This window comes from Bactrocera tryoni, chromosome 1 (genome assembly GCF_016617805.1).
Source record: "Bactrocera tryoni isolate S06 chromosome 1, CSIRO_BtryS06_freeze2, whole genome shotgun sequence".
In the NCBI taxonomy this organism is placed as follows: domain Eukaryota; kingdom Metazoa; phylum Arthropoda; class Insecta; order Diptera; family Tephritidae; genus Bactrocera; species Bactrocera tryoni.
In genome coordinates this window covers 24949961-24967370 of record NC_052499.1, presented here as the reverse complement: position 1 = coordinate 24967370, position 17410 = coordinate 24949961, and the positions used below count along the sequence as shown (strand labels likewise).

The following is a 17410-nucleotide window of genomic DNA, read 5'->3' as shown; positions in this document are numbered from 1 at the left end:
GTGTGAGAGCTCGCATTGTCATGGTGCACAATGATTCGTCTTCTCTTGTTCGTTTCTCCGAAGACTTCAGGCAAACAAATGGTGGTGTACCACTCAGAATTGACCGTCCTACGTTGCTCAAGCGGAACAGTCGCCACATGACCAGTTTTGCCGATGAAACAGGCGACCATTTGCTTCGAAGTGCTTCTTCCACGAACAACTTTTGTTTGATTTGGCTCGTCTTGAAAGACCCACACGGTCGATTGCTATTTTGTCTCGGGCTCATACGCATAGATCCATGATTCGTCACCTGTGACGATCTTATAAACGTCTTTTGAAGCACAGAGATCATATTTTTTCAGCATTTCTTTACACCAATCCACACGAGCCTTTTTTTGAGCGATTGTCAAATTTTGCGGGATGCAACGAGAACAAACCTTTTTTACGGACAGGTGTTCATGCAATATCGAATGTATGCTGGTGGGAGAAATGCATAGGCATGCCTCTATCTGAAGGTATGTTACATGACGGTCTTGCATTATCAGTTCACGTACGGCATCGATGTTTTCTGGCACAACGGCTATTTTGGACGACCTTCACGGAATTCGTCTTTGAGCGGGCGTCGGCCACGATTGAATCCGTTGAACCAGTCTTTCAAAGTGCTATAGGATGAAGCTTCATAGCCATACACAGATTTTAGTTCATCGATGCACTCTTGTCGTGATAATCCACGTCGAAAGTTGTGAAAAATGATCGCACGAAAATGTTCACGAGTTAATTCCATTTTTTTGGCCGAGATGAATTTTTTAATTCCCTGTAAATAAAACAATTCACGGTTAAATGACAAAACGTTCTGAGTGATGTTATGCTAAAAAATGTCAAACTTTCCAATGGAAATGTCAGATTGCACCTGGCAACACTTAGTGTTGTCTAGGCCAGAAATATATGTATATAGCAGCCTCCGTATTCTCGGCTTTTAATTAAAATCCTTTTTTTTAATTTAATAAGTCTTTTCTCGAAATATTTAATATCGATAAAATGTTTAGATATCTAAATATTACATACAGATATGAAATTTAGAAGATTTTTCTTTAAGCTTCCGCTTACTGAACTACGCGTTTCATTCGGATATTAAAAGTCACTAAGAAATTCTCAGTCCAAGTAGAAATGTAAGTAATGAGAAACTCTTTAGAGATGCGAGAAAAAGCGAAACGAAGTTGAATTGAAATTTATTATTCGTTATTTATAATTATACCCTGAACAGGGTAAGCTTGCCAGGAAGTTTGTCTCACGCAGAAGGAAATTTCGGCGACCAAATTAAATAATTTTGCAAATAATCAGCAGCACCGAGTCGGTCTTGCTATGTCCGTCTATAAGTATATATGTATGTATGTACATGAACTAGTCACTCAGTTTTTGAGATACCAATCTGAAATCACACGTCCTTTACTCCCCAAGAAACTGCTGATTCGTCGCAACGACCGACATCGAACCATTAAAGCTGTCATACAAACTGAACGATTGGAATCAGGTTCTTGCTTGGAGAATGTTTCTAGTCGTTAAAATATCTGCAAAATTTGGCATGGAATATTTTATTGGATTATTATAGCATAGCAGTTCCTATACAAACTGATCGATCAAAATTTGTTTATTCGTGAAGGGTATTATTTATGGCTTTGGTGCAACCGAAGTTAACATATTCTTCTTGTTTTTATACCCTGAACGGGGTATATTAAGTCTGTCACGAAGTTTGTAACACCCAGAAAGAAGGGTCGGAGACCCTATAAAGTATACATATATATAAATGATCAGTATCTCGAGCTGAGTCGACTTAGCCATGTCCGTCTGTCTGTGCGTCTGTATATATACGAACTAGTCCCTCAGTTTTTAAGATATCGTTTTGAAATTTTGCAAACGGCATTTTCTCTTCAAGAGGCTACTCATTTGTGGGAACTGTCGATATCGGCCCACTATAACATATAGCTGCCATACAAACTGAATGATCGGAAAAATGTTCTTGTATGGAAAACTTTTGCATTTGATATCTTCACGAAATTTGGCATAGATTATTTTCTAAGACAACAATGTAATCTCCGAAGAAATTGTTCAGATCGGATTACTATAGCACATAGCTGCCATACAAACTAAATGCTAGGAATCATATGCTTGCACGGGAAACTTCCTCAATTGACGATATATCTTTACGAAATTGGGTATGAGTTATTGTTTATAGAAATGATGTAATATCAGAAGAAATTGCTCAGATCGGATTACTATAGCATATAGCTGATATACAAACCGAACGATCGGAATCAAGGGCTCGTATGAAAAACTTTCGCATTTGACGTGGTATCTTTACGAAATTTGGCATGGATTACTGCTTAAGGTAATAACATAATCTCCGAAAAAATTATTCAGATCGGATTACTATAGCATATAGCTTCCATACAAACTAAACATATAGTTACTAAGAGAAATGCACCTGTGAAGGGTATTTAGCTTCGGTACAACCGAAGTTAACGTTTTTTCTTGTTTTTATTTCAGCTGGCTCCTAATCGGATTGAAAACTATTACGCCTAATAATAATTTTGCCCTTCACCTTCTTTACTACCATTTAAATAGCTTTGAATGGCGACTAATTTCGTTTGTATTATTCATCTCATTGCAGTTTTCGCACAATAGTACGTGAAGCTAATTGCGCAACGCTGGCTTATTTGGACAGCAAAAAAACGGCACGTACATACATACACATAACCACTGTATCAGTAGCTACAACAACCACACCGCAGAGAAGACACTTGACTATTATGCATTGACAAAAGTATGGACTCAGTACATATGACGCGTACTGCTGGTGGTAGTGGTACACAATTATCGTCATTACTCTCAACCTCAACAGCAGCAACAGCAACAGCAACAGCAACGAATAGTGCCGCAACAACGCCAGCGAAAGATCATCATAATAACAATTTGTTGTTGCTTAGTCGAGTCGCAGGAAGCGGACAGTTGCGCACAAGTAGATCTCCATCAGACACACGCAGTTCCGAACAAAGTACGTAGATTGCATGGATTTACATAGCTTAAATATACTTAATTTTATAAGTATGTATGCAGATTCACAGATCCGTTTGCAAGTAACCTGCGGATGTGCATTAAACGCTTTTATGATTATCTTTAATATTTATGTGCATACATTTTCATGTTCATATATTCATTATCAGTTTTATAATAATTAACTTGAATATTACTGAAGCTAAGGAACATTTGTACATACATATACCGCAACTGTATTCGAAATAATAGCATTGGTTTGTGAAAATTAAAAAAATGTTATTTTTACACTTAAGAAATTCTGCTTATTTAATTAAAAGGTCCAAATATTGCCACTCTGGGCTTAAATTGATTTTTGATACAGTTACCACATTCTTGGAGTCCCGTTATTTTTTCAGCTCGTAGTTGCTTCTTATCTGATTTAAAATAGCAGCATAATTTCAAAAAATTTCATTGAAATGCGAAAAATTCAATTAATGTTAATTGAAACAACAGTTCTTTAGTGAACACATCGCTCTTTAAATTTTAAAACATATTTCTTTTGCAAAAATGGGCCGGACCACCAAACATTGTTCTAAAAAAAAGAGGGTCTTATTAATGAAATTAATCTGAAATGTTGACGGAAGGAAAATCTGACAAGTTAAGGTTTGCTCGGAGGTCCTGCCAAAATAATAGCGAATGTAAAATATGGAAACCGAATCCGGAAACAAGGTGACAAAAAAAAAGCCATTTTATACCTAAAAAACAATTAAAGATGAGCTAAACCTTAGAGTCACTGCTTCCACAATAAGAAAAAGAATGATAACAGTTAAACTCTACGGCAGGAGCCCAAGAAAGGTGTCATTACTTAAACCAAGACAAGTGCATGGCAGAGTTCAATTTTTTGAAGAGCACCTGCATTGGTCAGTCGAAAAATGGCGCAAAATATTGTGGTCCGACGAAACAAAAATTGTTTTATTTGGTTCTCGAGGACCCTGAAGGTATATACGGAGGCCAGTAAAAGCTTCATTTGATCCTAAATATGATGGAAAAAAATGCAAGTGCCAAAATCAATCTATGGCGGTTTCCTCTTACTACGTACATGCGCGTTTTTTTGGATTAAATAAGACATAGATAGCCCAATTTTACTTATTTAAGGAAGCACTTTATGTTAATCTGTAAGGAAATCATATTTCTTTTAAACTTGAATAAATAAAAATCAATGACACTATTTCTTTGCATCATTAAAATTACTGGTTATGCCACTGCTATTATTTCGATCACAGTTGTACTTATACTATATGTATTTATTATATAACACTTATTTTTCACCATTTACATATCGACATTACCTATAAATTTTATTTTATGTATGTATGTGGATATGTACAAACATATGTATATAGGGATATAAGTATGTACATACATAAATAGCTCACGGCATTCAAAAATAGAACAAAATTTATCCTATGCTTTCAAAAGCTTTGCTTGGCTTCGGCTTAATTAAATTTGAACTGTGGCTAATTTTAGCAGTTAATCTCCCATTTTGTATTCACATGTACATATGTATGTATATACACACATAGTATGTATAAGTATGTATGTTTGTTTGTTTGCTGGTTAATTTGCTTGATGAGCACCTTTCCTTGGAATTCCTTCAAAGTAGTATATCACAATGTCCATTTATTATCTGTCATTGTGTAGCGCGTTTTCTTCAAGTCAATTGGACATTTCCGCTTGTATTTGCGGTGTGGCGAAAAAGTAGGTGTGTCCCCAGATATAAGCTACATATACACACACATGCATTTAAGCTTGGTATGCACATAATTCATTTAACTACTTGGGCTCATTTCCATGAAGAAACTATCCATATAGAAATACCGGTCAATATACATATACTTGTATGTGGGTGTGTTTGTACATATGTGCAGTTGTGGCTCCAATTTATGACCGGCTTAGTGCATATCGCATTATTGGGAGCGCGTTCTTCACATTTATAACTAACTACTCGTAGCCGCACGAAGGAATTCCATTTATGCAACAATTAAGATAAAGTATTTATTGTGGTAGCACTCAGACAGATGATTAAAAGCTTTGCGCACAGTGAAGTACATGTTCGGACATTTATATACACATATATGTACTATATATATGTACATATGTTCATTTTTGTTAAAACTATTAGTAATTGTGTTATTCTTCTTCGCATATATTTGTTTCCAGCTGCAACTCAGTTGTGAAGCACTATTCTTTAGCAAGCAGCTTGTGAGTTCTTGATTTAATATTTAGGTCTCTTTTATGTAGTAATAGAGTTTACTACTGGTTATTTTTTGAAATAGTCCACAATTACTAAAGGGTGTCTTTATAGACATTTGGTTTACAAAAAGAAATAAAACGTCTATAGTTTAATGGAATGGCCAAGAATTTAGCTTTATTAAAAAAATAAGGGTTGACCAAATGATTTAAGGCAAGAGACCGTCGTGGCTTGGAAGCATAAATAGCAGCCGATAGAGCCAATTTTCGATAAATTTTGACAGTACGCCTGAATATTCACTTCAAAGGCGTCAGTGGTCTTTGGCTTATCTGCGTAGACAAGCTACTTCACATAACCGTGATCCGTAAACATAACAAAAAATTGTCCAGCGGTTAAGGGGGGAGCCTGCTTTAGAGGCTTAAAAAATTCGACTTTTTTTGAGGAGTTTTTGGTTTAGTTTTTTTCTATCCTGCCCGCCAATTAAGAAAAATCGTAAAAATGAAAAACCGAGAAATCGCGTGTCAAAGTTTTCGCTTTCTGCCTAAGCGCTTAGATATCTGCTAGACGCTCGGTCCCTATTTTCCTTCTAGCTTCGAAAATATTTCGAATTCCCTGCTATAACTATGGGGGCATATTCTTAGATTATTTTTAAAGAGCTTTAAGCAAAAAAAAAAATCGATTTTTTGAAGCTTTTAAAGCAGGCTCCCCCCCTTAATCCGGCCACGCCACAGGCTCACGACGCACTTACCAAAAGTTTTTCTTACAAAATTAGTTGCTTTGTTGGTTATATGGATGGTTGTTAGAACAAAAGTTCGTCCACATCAACATCCTTCAATTGATACATGAAAAAGTAATTAATCATGGCTCTGTAGCGTTCCCTATTGACTGCAACAGATTGTTCGCCTTCATTTTTGAGGAAAACACTGACTGTAGAGCTAACCAAACAGTGGCTTATGGATTATCATCATTCCAAATGAGAAATTTTTTTTTACAAACGGACCAATTCTACTAGAAGCGAGCTCCATCGCTTAAAAAAATTTTCTTTTGAAAATAGGCATTGATGGTTTTCTCGTTTTGGGTCCATTCACCGAAGATGCGACGAGCTTGTAGGTCGTTCGGCTTCAATAGGCAAAACCAAACTACACTATAAATCAAACCACAGCTAAAGACCGATCTCTTTGACCTATTGAAAATCAAGACTCATCAATCTTTTTTAAAAAAAAACGCAGAAACTATTGAACTTTGAAAAATCATATGTACCTTTTTGTAAAGAAACTATATGTGCATAATGATTTTTTTCGATTGTTGTAACTTTTTTTTGTAGTAACTGTAAACTTGTTTTTTATATAATAGATTGTTCTTAAATATACAGTTAAGATAACTCGTAATGTTATCTCGATTGAAAAACATCTTCTTAGTTTTATTCTTAGTACGCGCAATTACTATTCTTTCGGAAATACGTAGAAAATGGCATAGTGTGCTGTAATCATTGGTCAGTAGTTATATTTATATACTTTTGGAATGATGCGGTAACTTACCATTAAATTTTCTAGAATCTCAATTAAGTTTTTAATTTCAAAATTTTAAATAATTAAAATAAGATTCTAGCTATGAGGCTTTCGGCTTGTAATTCGGTGAATCGACAAAAGGGATGTAATCCTCAACAGAGTATCAGACAGCGCATAATTCTTAAATTTGCACCAAGTTTGAATTTGAAGAACATTGAAATTTTGACGTCCAAATTATGTTGTTCCACAATATTTTTAAAAATGCATTATTTTTATGGCACTAATGGATTTTGATGGTGGAAAACCCAAATAGATTTTTCTTTGCAAACATATTCAAAATGAACTCGTTAATAATAAAGTTGAATTTCAATAGTTGTTTTATTGTATCAATGATTTGACTTTTGAGTAAATTTTTTGCTAATTTTGATGTTCTCCACATTCACCATTCATGCAGATAGAATTCTAATACTTTGGGAAAATAATGTATAGATAGTTGGTAACAAACTGTGAAATTTTCTTTCAAATCAGACAACATGCCATTTTTGAATTTCAGCCACGGAAATCCCAATGTGCGGCCCGCCACAGGCTCACGACGCACTTACCAAAAGTTTTTCTTACAAAATTAGTTGCTTTGTTGGTTATATGGATGGTTGTTAGAACAAAAGTTCGTCCACATCAACATCCTTCAATTGATACATGAAAAAGTAATTAATTAATCATGGCTCTGTAGCGTTCCCCATTGACTGCAACAGATTGTTCGCCTTCATTTTTGAAGAAAACATTGACTGAATGTGACATCATTCCAAATGAGAAATTTTTTTTTACTAACGGACCAATTCTACTAGAAGTGAACTCCATCGCTTAAAAAATTTTTCTTTTGAAAATAGGCATTGATGGTCTTCTCGTTTTGGGTCCATTCACCGAAGATGCGATGAGCTTGTAGATCGTTCGGCTTCAATAGGCAAACCCAAACTACACTATAAATCAAACCACAGCTGTCAAAGAATCGATCTTCAAAAGAGTATTGACTCATTGAAAATCATATGTAAAGTGTGACCCATGTCGAGGTTATCTACTTTTTTAAAGAAAAAACGCAGAAACTTTATATTTAATGAGGAATGTTTCATGTTTATCATTTGAAAGAACTTTCTTTGGCATTTATTTTTTGAAGAATCGCCGGCCCAAAACGTGAAATTATCTGCTAACCGAAGTGTGCTCTCAATAAATTCATTCGATTAATGCAATGTGTGGGAAGTGGCGCCGTCTTGTTGAAACCAAATTCCACCGAGTCGGTTATCATGGCACAATAACGGTCGCCATTGACGGTTACGTTCTCAACGCCATCATTTTTGAAAAAATATAGACCGATGATTCCACCAGCCCACAAACCACAACAAAGCCACTGTTTTTTCTGGATGAAATGACAGCTCTTGAATCTTTTCAGGTTGCTTACCGTCCCAAATATGGAAATTTTGTTTGTTTACAAACCCACTGAGCCAGAAATGGCAGAAATTCGAACCTTTCTAGAGCCCATAGAGCGAAGTGATGGTCGCTTAGGAAGGTCGAGCGTTGCACAAGGTGTAATTTGTACGCTTTCAATTTAAGATCACGACGTAAACTTTTTACAGAACTTGAATTTTCGCAATAAAGTTGAACGATTTTTAAATGTTGTTCAGGCGTAAGTCTTTCTTGATGAAATGCCAAACAATACTGAACAAAAATAACATGACAGCTTGACAAGACTCACTCGTGATATGTCAAAAAAGCCTATTAAATAAAATACCTCTTCTGACCTTAACTCTAGTTTCTGCGTGGTTTGAAAAGTATATTTTTTTTTTTAATTTTACACACTATACTACTACATAAACTAAAGTAAATAAACGTTATAGTATGTATGTATTCATTACATTTGCATGTTGTATATCATATAGTAAATACTTATGAGGTAAACCTTTGTCTCTTAATGCTCAAGTTTCTCATTTTCAACACAAACTGTTTTATTCTTTGCTTTAACAGATTTACTATACATATGTTTAAGTGTTTCTTCATCAAAGACTTGCAAGCGTTTAATAATTTTTTATATAGAACAATAGTTAAGGAATATAACTCAGCCGCACGCTATTTTTAAAATCTGGAACATTTTAAAACTAAAAAACTAAAAAAAGTACAAATAGTCAAACATATGTACAGTGTCGGACAAAAAAGAGCATTTAATCAAGTGTTTGATTGCAAATTATTTGTTAAAGGCAACTTTTGTTAATTTTTTTTGTTTGAGGATTGGGTGGCATCCCATGCGAAAAGAAAATATGGTTAGCAACTCCGCAGCTAAATTGGTTTTTTGCGAATTTCCCGAATACTGCCAATGTGAAGCATGTGAAGGTGGTCAATAAAATAAGAACAAAGGCAAGTTGGGCCAATTTATTTGTTTTTGTATCGGTAAGCATTACAGCTTTAAAAAAATGGGTAGGACGAAGCATTGCAAAAGAGTGGGAAATAGTAGAAAAAAACTAAGAAATGAAGGTCAAAGTATTCGGGAAGTCGCAAAACTTATTGAAGATTTAAAACATTCGTGCACCAAGCTCTGTTACCACAAAAAACTCACTGCAAAACAGGTAGGACAAGATAAACAAGAAGCTCAGACGATAATTTCATTAGAATTGCATCGTTGCGGGGTATTGGAGTGCAAATTTGTACTCAATCAGTTAGAAGATGTCTGATTGAAAGTAAACTTTATGGAAGAACAGTGCGCAAAGTACCGTTATTGACACAGAGACATCGAAACTTTTGCATCGAATTCGTTAAAACTCATGTCGAATGGAATGGCCCAATAAATGTAAACAATTGCGTAATATGGTATGGACAGACGAAAGTCAATTTAGTTGGAAGTGATTGTAAACGTTGGATAAGGGGTCTGAAAAATGCAGTATTCCTCTCCAAATATACTATGAACAATTTGAAGTACACGGGTGGAAGCATCATAATATGGGGATGCTTCTCATGGTACGGTATGTGTCTTCCGTATTGGATAAAAGAAAAGATGGACAGATTTATTTACGTCAGCATACTCAATAAAGTTAAGCTTCCAATGCCAGAATGAAATATGCTTATATATAAGTGAAATTTTCGACAGGACAACGACCCCAAACATCGGCTCTTGCACGAAATAGATTTCTTCACAATAAAATTGACGTTTTCATCTTGCCTGCCAAATCTCCGGACCGGAAACGAAACAAAAATTTGGAACCGTTAGGTCGAAAAGAAGGAAGAATTATGGGGGAATATCCAAAAAGCCTAGTATTCGATTTCCCTGACTACCTATGCGATCCCAGTGGACTCAAAGCCAAAAAGGTGTCAAGCCGTGTGAAAAAACAATATCTATTTAAGAGAATAGCCAATATGCACTCTTTTTTCACTTCCGTTTTAATCATATTTCTTAATTATTTGAAGTGTTCTTATTTTGTTGTCCGCTTCCAATGTGATTCAGTATAACTTTAAACAGTTAATTTTTTTACAATGAAATATTTTCGAACTTAGTTTTAATAAAAATTAAACTTACTGAATGAGCCAAAAATAATAATACATATTTTTTGAAATTTTATCTGGATGACTGTTTTTATTTTTTTGACCGACACTGTATGTACATATGATTGAATAACTGATTTTTAGTTTTGTGTACGCTGCTGTGAGTTTTAACATACTGTGCTTCTTCTTCTTGTTCTCGTTCTCGATTTTTTCCGCTCATTGTTATTGTTTTGCGCATTTCGCACAGTTCGAAGACATCCAACAACAATTACAATACACGCATACGCTCTCACGCACGCACTCACACGCCCACAAAAGCTATAAAAAAATATCACTTTAAATTAGAAGAAGAAGAAGAAACAGCACTACTACACACGCAAGCACGTCCGCCCGCTCGCTTAACGCTTGCTTTTTAGCTTCAAACGCAAACAGCACAGACAAGGATAACAACAACAACACTGAATTACAACAAAGCAAACAAACAATACATTAACAATCAAATTTATAAAAAAAAAAAACAAATACAATATAAACATTCTGACAACAACAACAACAAGCCGCTTCTGCATCGTTAATATCTGCATAGTTGCTGTTAGTATTGCCATAATAATTGTTGTGTGTTTCGTGTTGTTGTCACCTGTCGCCAGTTCATTGGGCTACGCGCATCTAATGAAGAACCAAATTAAACGTAAAAACAGAATAATCTTAGAAAACTGAAAATACAAAGCATAAACTTAATTCTATTTTCAACATTTTACTTCAAATTGATAATACAACAACAACTACACCAAAACAACTAAACTTCATCGAACCAAACAACAAAACTCTCTACATACGACTGTCTCTGTCCGGATTTGTACGACGCTCACGTGTGTTATTTGGGCACTCGGCTGCACCTCTTACAATACCGCTGGTTGTGCGCCACAGTGTCACGTGAACGAAGTAATCGCGGTGATAGCACCGATTCGGCGGGCCAGCACGACCGTTTGGCTTTCAGCGGCACAGCGTTATCAGCGGTGACGTCCTCAACGGCCGGATCGACGGTGGTCGGCACCACCGGCACACTGGGCGGCGCCGGCGCATCGGGTACCTCGCTCGCGACCACCACATCGACGGGCGGTGTCAGCAGTTACGGCAGCAGCACTATGACCGGTTGTATCGGCAGCGGCAACAGTGGCGCCACTGTCGCCACATTTCGCGGCTTCCGTAGCCACTCGCCGTCGAGTCGACGCAGTCGCGAACGCAGCCGGCGCGAGTTCCAGCGCACACATGGCTCCGATCAGGGCGGTCTATTGGCCTACAGCGGTCTGAGCGGTTTAAGTATCGGCGGAATCAGCAGTGGTGGTGTTGGCATCGGTGCGGGGGGCGTCAGCGGCGGCTTCATAGTGGGCGGTGGTGATGGTAGCACACTGGATGGTATGGGTGGCATTTCCGCCGAGGATTCGCGTCTTTCAGGTGTGACTAACAAGAAAATATGTAGTTATATGTGTACGCTAGTCTATTATATGCCTGTTTTTGTGTAAACTTGAAATGTGTGCTAAGGTCTTTTATTTGTTAGTTCAAAAATACCTGGCTCACATTCTCAAGTCGTGCTTCTAATTTGCTTTGCATTATTTCTATGTTTTATTCTTGTTATTATTATTTTTTTTATTTGCTTTTGATGATCAACTGTCTCAATTTTCTAATTATGACGTATTAATGTTATCAGGCAACGAGGATCTCTGCTATCAGTCGTTCGCTTCCGACGAACAGGATGGCACACAAGTGGGCGCGGATGGCAGCAAGAAACACCATCGACGACATGAACGTACCTCCAGCCTGCAAGCGCTCGATCGTCTCAACACGAAAATCCAATGTACGAAAGAGTCCATACGGAAGGAACAAACAGCCCGAGATGGTGAGCGAGAATTATTTAGATAATTAATTTGAATTGAAACTACATTTAAATTATATTTGCAATGTGTAATACAAAAATAGGTGTAAGTCTAATACCACCCACCCTTTGGAAGTCAGTTTTCGTACATTTCTTAAATTTTGTAAATCCTTTCTTCCTTATGTTCTTATAATACGGCATAAATTTACTCAGTTCTTAGCTTTTGTCCGAGGTCCGTTTAAAGGCGAAAATATTGAATGGTGATAAGTGAGGCCTTTCTCATACCATGCAAAACATTTTAAGACCCATCATAATGAGACACAGTATAACCCTCGAAATTCCGACTGTAAAAATCTCGGTATTATCTATTTTTTTCGACTAAAGTAATACAGAGTTATTAAAGTTGAAGTGTCCAAACGAAAGCAGATGTGAATGAATCATCTTTTATCGAATACTTTCTCTTCATTAATCCATGCTATATATACATATATGTATGTACATATATTTTTTAACGGAATGACGTTGTTAGATTGTGAAAGGAAGAAGAAAATCAATCTCTATACAACATACATACACACGCAGACGATTCGAAATCACAACAGAAATTTCTTTCAAAATCCTCTGAAGCTTTCTTCCCCAATACTTCTTCTTTGGTGGTTGGCTTGCTCGAATTTCTACTAAACCGTTTATTTCTTGGACTCCCATTTGAACATTTTGTCAGTTTTAGAGACGGTTTTGTTAGTTGCGGTAATAAATCTTTATCCTGCGGTTGCTATATACCACCAATGGACTGCCGCGTTCGCAATAATCATTCTCAGCATAATTTATGAAACTGCAACAACAGCAACAATTTGTCTGATTAAGTTCAAAAATATTTTTAAAAACTTTGGTAATGGTAAATAAAATAAATGAAAAAAGTACAAACAACTTGACTACTTGATCTATTACAACTAGGCGACAAAGAGTAATCGTATATTTTTGTGATATTTCCTCATTGTCCAGATAACGTGAATGAGTATTTGAAGTTGGCGGCCAGTGCTGATAAGCAGCAATTACAGCGAATAAAGGTAGGTAATGCGCCACTCCGTACATATTTAGAAACTTATGCAATGCTTTGTCATCGCTTTAGGCCGTCTTCGAGAAGAAAAACCAGAAAAGCGCACACAGTATCTCACAGCTACAAAAGAAACTTGACAACTACACTAAGCGAGCGAAAGATCTAACCAATCATCAATTCGCGAATAAAAGTCAGCATCGCCAGCCGCGCGAAGTGTTACGAGATGTGGGCCAGGGCTTGAGGTGAGAGCGCTCGATGAAAAATTAAAAACATATTACAATATTTCTAATCCAATTTGTATTCTAATTTCCGCTTTCGCGCTATAATCTACCGTATTTGCTTCCGCCCACGCGTTTGTAGAAATGTCGGTGGCAATATACGCGACGGTATTACCGGCTTTTCTGGTTCGGTGATGTCTAAGCCGCGTGAATTCGCACATTTAATTAAGAACAAATTCGGTAGCGCCGATAATATTAATCAAATGTCAGGTGAGTGTGAAAGTATTGCATGTGCGCTAGCCTACATTTAGGCGCAAGTGTAGCGTTTTTGAATCGCTTTACTTTCATAATTAAAAATGAAAGATAATTAACTTTGCATTGTCGCTCTAATGAAAAAATAACTAATATTTACTCTTTAAATAATAAACCTAGTTCCTCATTGAAATTATTTATTGTTATTTATGTGGCAGAAACTGAAATCAACAACATTAACATGCCCGTCAATGCTGAACTGATTGGCAGTTCGACGCCGAGTAATAACATAGCGGCCACCTCCACCGGTTCGGGTAACACTGGTGGCGCGGGTAGCGGTAAATTTAATAGCGATAACGGTAGTGAATGCAGCAGCGTCACCAGCGAGAGCATACCAGCCGGGTGAGTGTACCTATATTAATAATGCGCACATTCATTTATGCCGCCTTCTTTCTTATATTTGATTTGTCACAAATTTAATATGATTATTAATATTATGTCCCCTTTACTTGTTCTCCTCTAGCTCTGGCAAGAGTCAATCGGGCGCGAGTCAATATCATCTTGTGCTCAAATCGCTTTTAACCGAATTGGCTGAGCGAAAAGATGAAATCGAAAAACTAAAAGAACGTGTTGAAAGACTAGAGGTGAGCCAAATAGCAAAAACAATTAACTTTTTTCCCATTAAGGAGTTTTAAGATGCAAAAATACATACGAGTATATAAAAAAATGTAAATTTATATAATTTAATGTACTTTAATAATCGGTGATTCATTATGAACATTTTTTAACTCAAATTGATATCAAATCCAAAAACCAAAAGAAATGATATAATAGTTGAATACAAGTAATTATCAAAGAACTAGTCAAAGTTTTGATTTTGATACTATGTCGGCACAACAAAAAAAAAGTTTTTTTGTGAAAAAACTTACACATCAGTGTCGCAAAAAATCGAAATTAATTACCTTATTCCTTCGGTCATGTTAAATTTCAAGACGATCGCTCCAACTGTTTCGGTTAATGAGTAGATGTAAACACTCTAAACAAAGCATGAACGTTTCTTTAAATCAGATTTTTATATTGTTTTTGATTTTTTAGACTGCACAAAAGGAATTAAACAGTTTAACTGCAACGCTAGAAGGTGAACGGTACCGTGCCGAAAGTTTAGAGGAGCAAATTAACGATTTAACCGAACTGCATCAGGTACGTAAAAAAGGGGGTAGGGAAAAACTTCCGTTATAAAGCTAACTACATTATTCCTATTCTCGTAATGCTTCTGCTACAGAATGAAATCGAAAACCTAAAGCAAACAATTGCCGATATGGAGGAAAAGGTGCAATATCAAAGTGATGAGCGACTGCGCGATGTTAATGAAGTACTGGAAAATTGCCAAACGCGGGTGAGTGCAGTGGTATTAATATTTCCGAAAGCAATGAATTAACATTATGCATTAAACATTGCATTTTTGTGCTCATGCATTTATTTGTAAATGCGGCGTTTAGCGCATTTCATTAATATACACAATGTTCATTAATTGTAATTGTATATTTGATGAATTTCACATTTCCCCAACTTAGATATCCAAAATGGAACATTTATCACAACAACAGTACGTTACCGTCGAGGGTATAGACAATTCGAATGCACGAGCGCTCGTCGTCAAGCTCATTAATGTCGTTTTAACTGTATTACAAGTGGTGTTGTTATTGGTAGCGACGGCAGCAGGCATTATAATGCCGTTCTTGAAGACGAGGTAAGTGCGGAGAGTGTTCAGTTGTTTCATTTACAAGAGGTAGAATTACTTTGTTCTTGATTATATGAAAAACTATATTGTATTAGACTTGCCATATATCCTTTTTGTATAATAACAAAGAGATGACAAGGTTTCCCTGTCTACCATCAAATATTACATGATCTAAAGTGTTAAAAGTTTGTCAAGCAACATACATATGTATGTACATATTCATACCTACATACAATTAGTTTGAAAGTAATATGAAATATATTAGTATGAATGTAATTAAGGGGAAATTATTAGAATTAGAGCGCTGTCATTAATTGATTAATATCATTTGTAGACACAACACAGCTTTGAGGAAGATATGAAAACAAATGTTAATCATACGTCATGTAGGGCTTTATAAAGAAATTTCGTGACGTAATAAGTACACCCAACTTAACTTAACGAACTATATTTACTTCGCAAAACCGTGTAAAAAATGTTGAAAACTATAAAATATCAGATATACATACAAATTGATATTTATTGAGCATTAAAACTTAAAATACATAATTCATACAGGTGAAAAATTGGTAAAGCAAGCAAAAAATAAAGGAAATCTGTTAATGCAGAATTAAGAACAAAAAAATTTAAATAGAAATAATGAAAAAATATTTACATAGCAACAAAACTATTCGTCGCTATTTGATAATAAGCGCAATTGTTTGCGATGAACTGGACTAAAGTCGGTAACATCACTGGAAATATTCATCAAATTATCCAATGGTAACTTTCGCCCGGAAATAGAGTTTTGAATTATCGGACTACTTTCCGAAAGGTCTTGCGTCGTCGACTTTTTTACAAAATAAATTTTTTTTTCAACCGTGTAACTTCAAATCCGTGTAAGAAGAAACCGTGTAAAAGAAGAGTTGGGTGTATTTATACTTTTTTTTTTTAATATTTAGTAACTTTTGTCGCGTTGTTTACATAATATATGTATATAAACATATATTTTTTAAGAATTTTTTCTTGTTTGTACTTAATTTTTTTTCAGAAATGTAGTATCAAGTTTATAGTCCATACATGTCAATATATTATTTTTTCATCATTTAAAATTATGTTTTTGTTTTAACAGAGTGCGCGTGCTGACGACATTCTTATTCATATTCTTCATTATATTTGTGATACGACAATGGCCGGATGTGCAAGACATCGGCGCTGGACTGATGCGACACTTAAAGGAATCACTGGTTGTCAAATGAAGTATGTAAATGGCGCGCTTGTAAACAAACAAAGCATAAACGTAGACATAAGCACACAATGAAAGTGAAATGCGAAATGCAGAAAGCAGAAATACATATGCTGGCAGCAGATAGTAACGGCAGCAATACATCTGTATATGCGCGGGTGAATGTAGCAGCAATTAGTTATACAAATTTTGTTAATTTTGATTAGCTGTTAGTGTCATTAGAGAAATATGGAAAACAATATGCAAATAAATTACAATGTTAAATACTATTATATAATATAATAATACATACATATATCTAGAGAGTAACGCTATAAATTAGGCCTAAAGCACCCGTCTTGTATAGCTGCACTCTACTGGAAGCGTGGTTTAATGTGAGGTGCGCGTCTAGCAAAGATTTACACGTGTGACATATTAAACTATAGTATATTAATTTCCTGTTTAAGTACATATAATATTAGCGCCACTACAAATTTAAGAGAAAATACTCATGTATAATTGGAATTTCTTTGAAATACAGCTAATACGAACATAAAGTTGATTTACAAGCGGGTTAGTTACAGTTTTTGTGGGAAATGTTAAATTTAGTCGGATATACATGGACATTTACACACACTTTGACATTGATTTTAAAAATAATGACTCAATTTCCACTGTTTCACAATGCGTTTAGTTTAGTTTTATACTCATATGCGCTCATTTGTATGCCACAATCACACACACACACACATTGCAAAATTGAACCTATGTA

The 17410-nt window shown here is 35.7% G+C and overlaps 1 protein-coding gene across 3 annotated transcripts in view; it reads left to right on the top strand.

Moving 5' to 3' along the window:
• LOC120772089 (transmembrane and coiled-coil domains protein 2) overlaps positions 1–17200 on the top strand; it is a 66700-nt gene extending 49500 nt beyond the window's left edge. Inside the window, exons 1-13 of one of the 3 annotated variants that reach the window (XM_040100502.1) lie at positions 2944–3031; positions 10541–10981; positions 11221–11748; positions 12002–12190; positions 13169–13233; positions 13296–13465; positions 13584–13711; positions 13912–14095; positions 14217–14337; positions 14789–14893; positions 14976–15089; positions 15268–15443; positions 16546–17200. In XM_040100502.1, the coding sequence (XP_039956436.1) occupies positions 10963–10981; positions 11221–11748; positions 12002–12190; positions 13169–13233; positions 13296–13465; positions 13584–13711; positions 13912–14095; positions 14217–14337; positions 14789–14893; positions 14976–15089; positions 15268–15443; positions 16546–16672 (1926 nt within the window). In that variant the 5' untranslated portion in view covers positions 2944–3031; positions 10541–10962 and the 3' untranslated portion in view covers positions 16673–17200. Of the gene's footprint in view, positions 1–2647; positions 3032–10540; positions 10982–11220; positions 11749–12001; positions 12191–13168; positions 13234–13295; positions 13466–13583; positions 13712–13911; positions 14096–14216; positions 14338–14788; positions 14894–14975; positions 15090–15267; positions 15444–16545 lie in introns of those variants that run through there. The other 2 variants (XM_040100494.1, XM_040100510.1) reach the window with 2 other exon arrangements.
• The last annotated feature ends 210 nt before the right edge of the window (positions 17201–17410 follow it).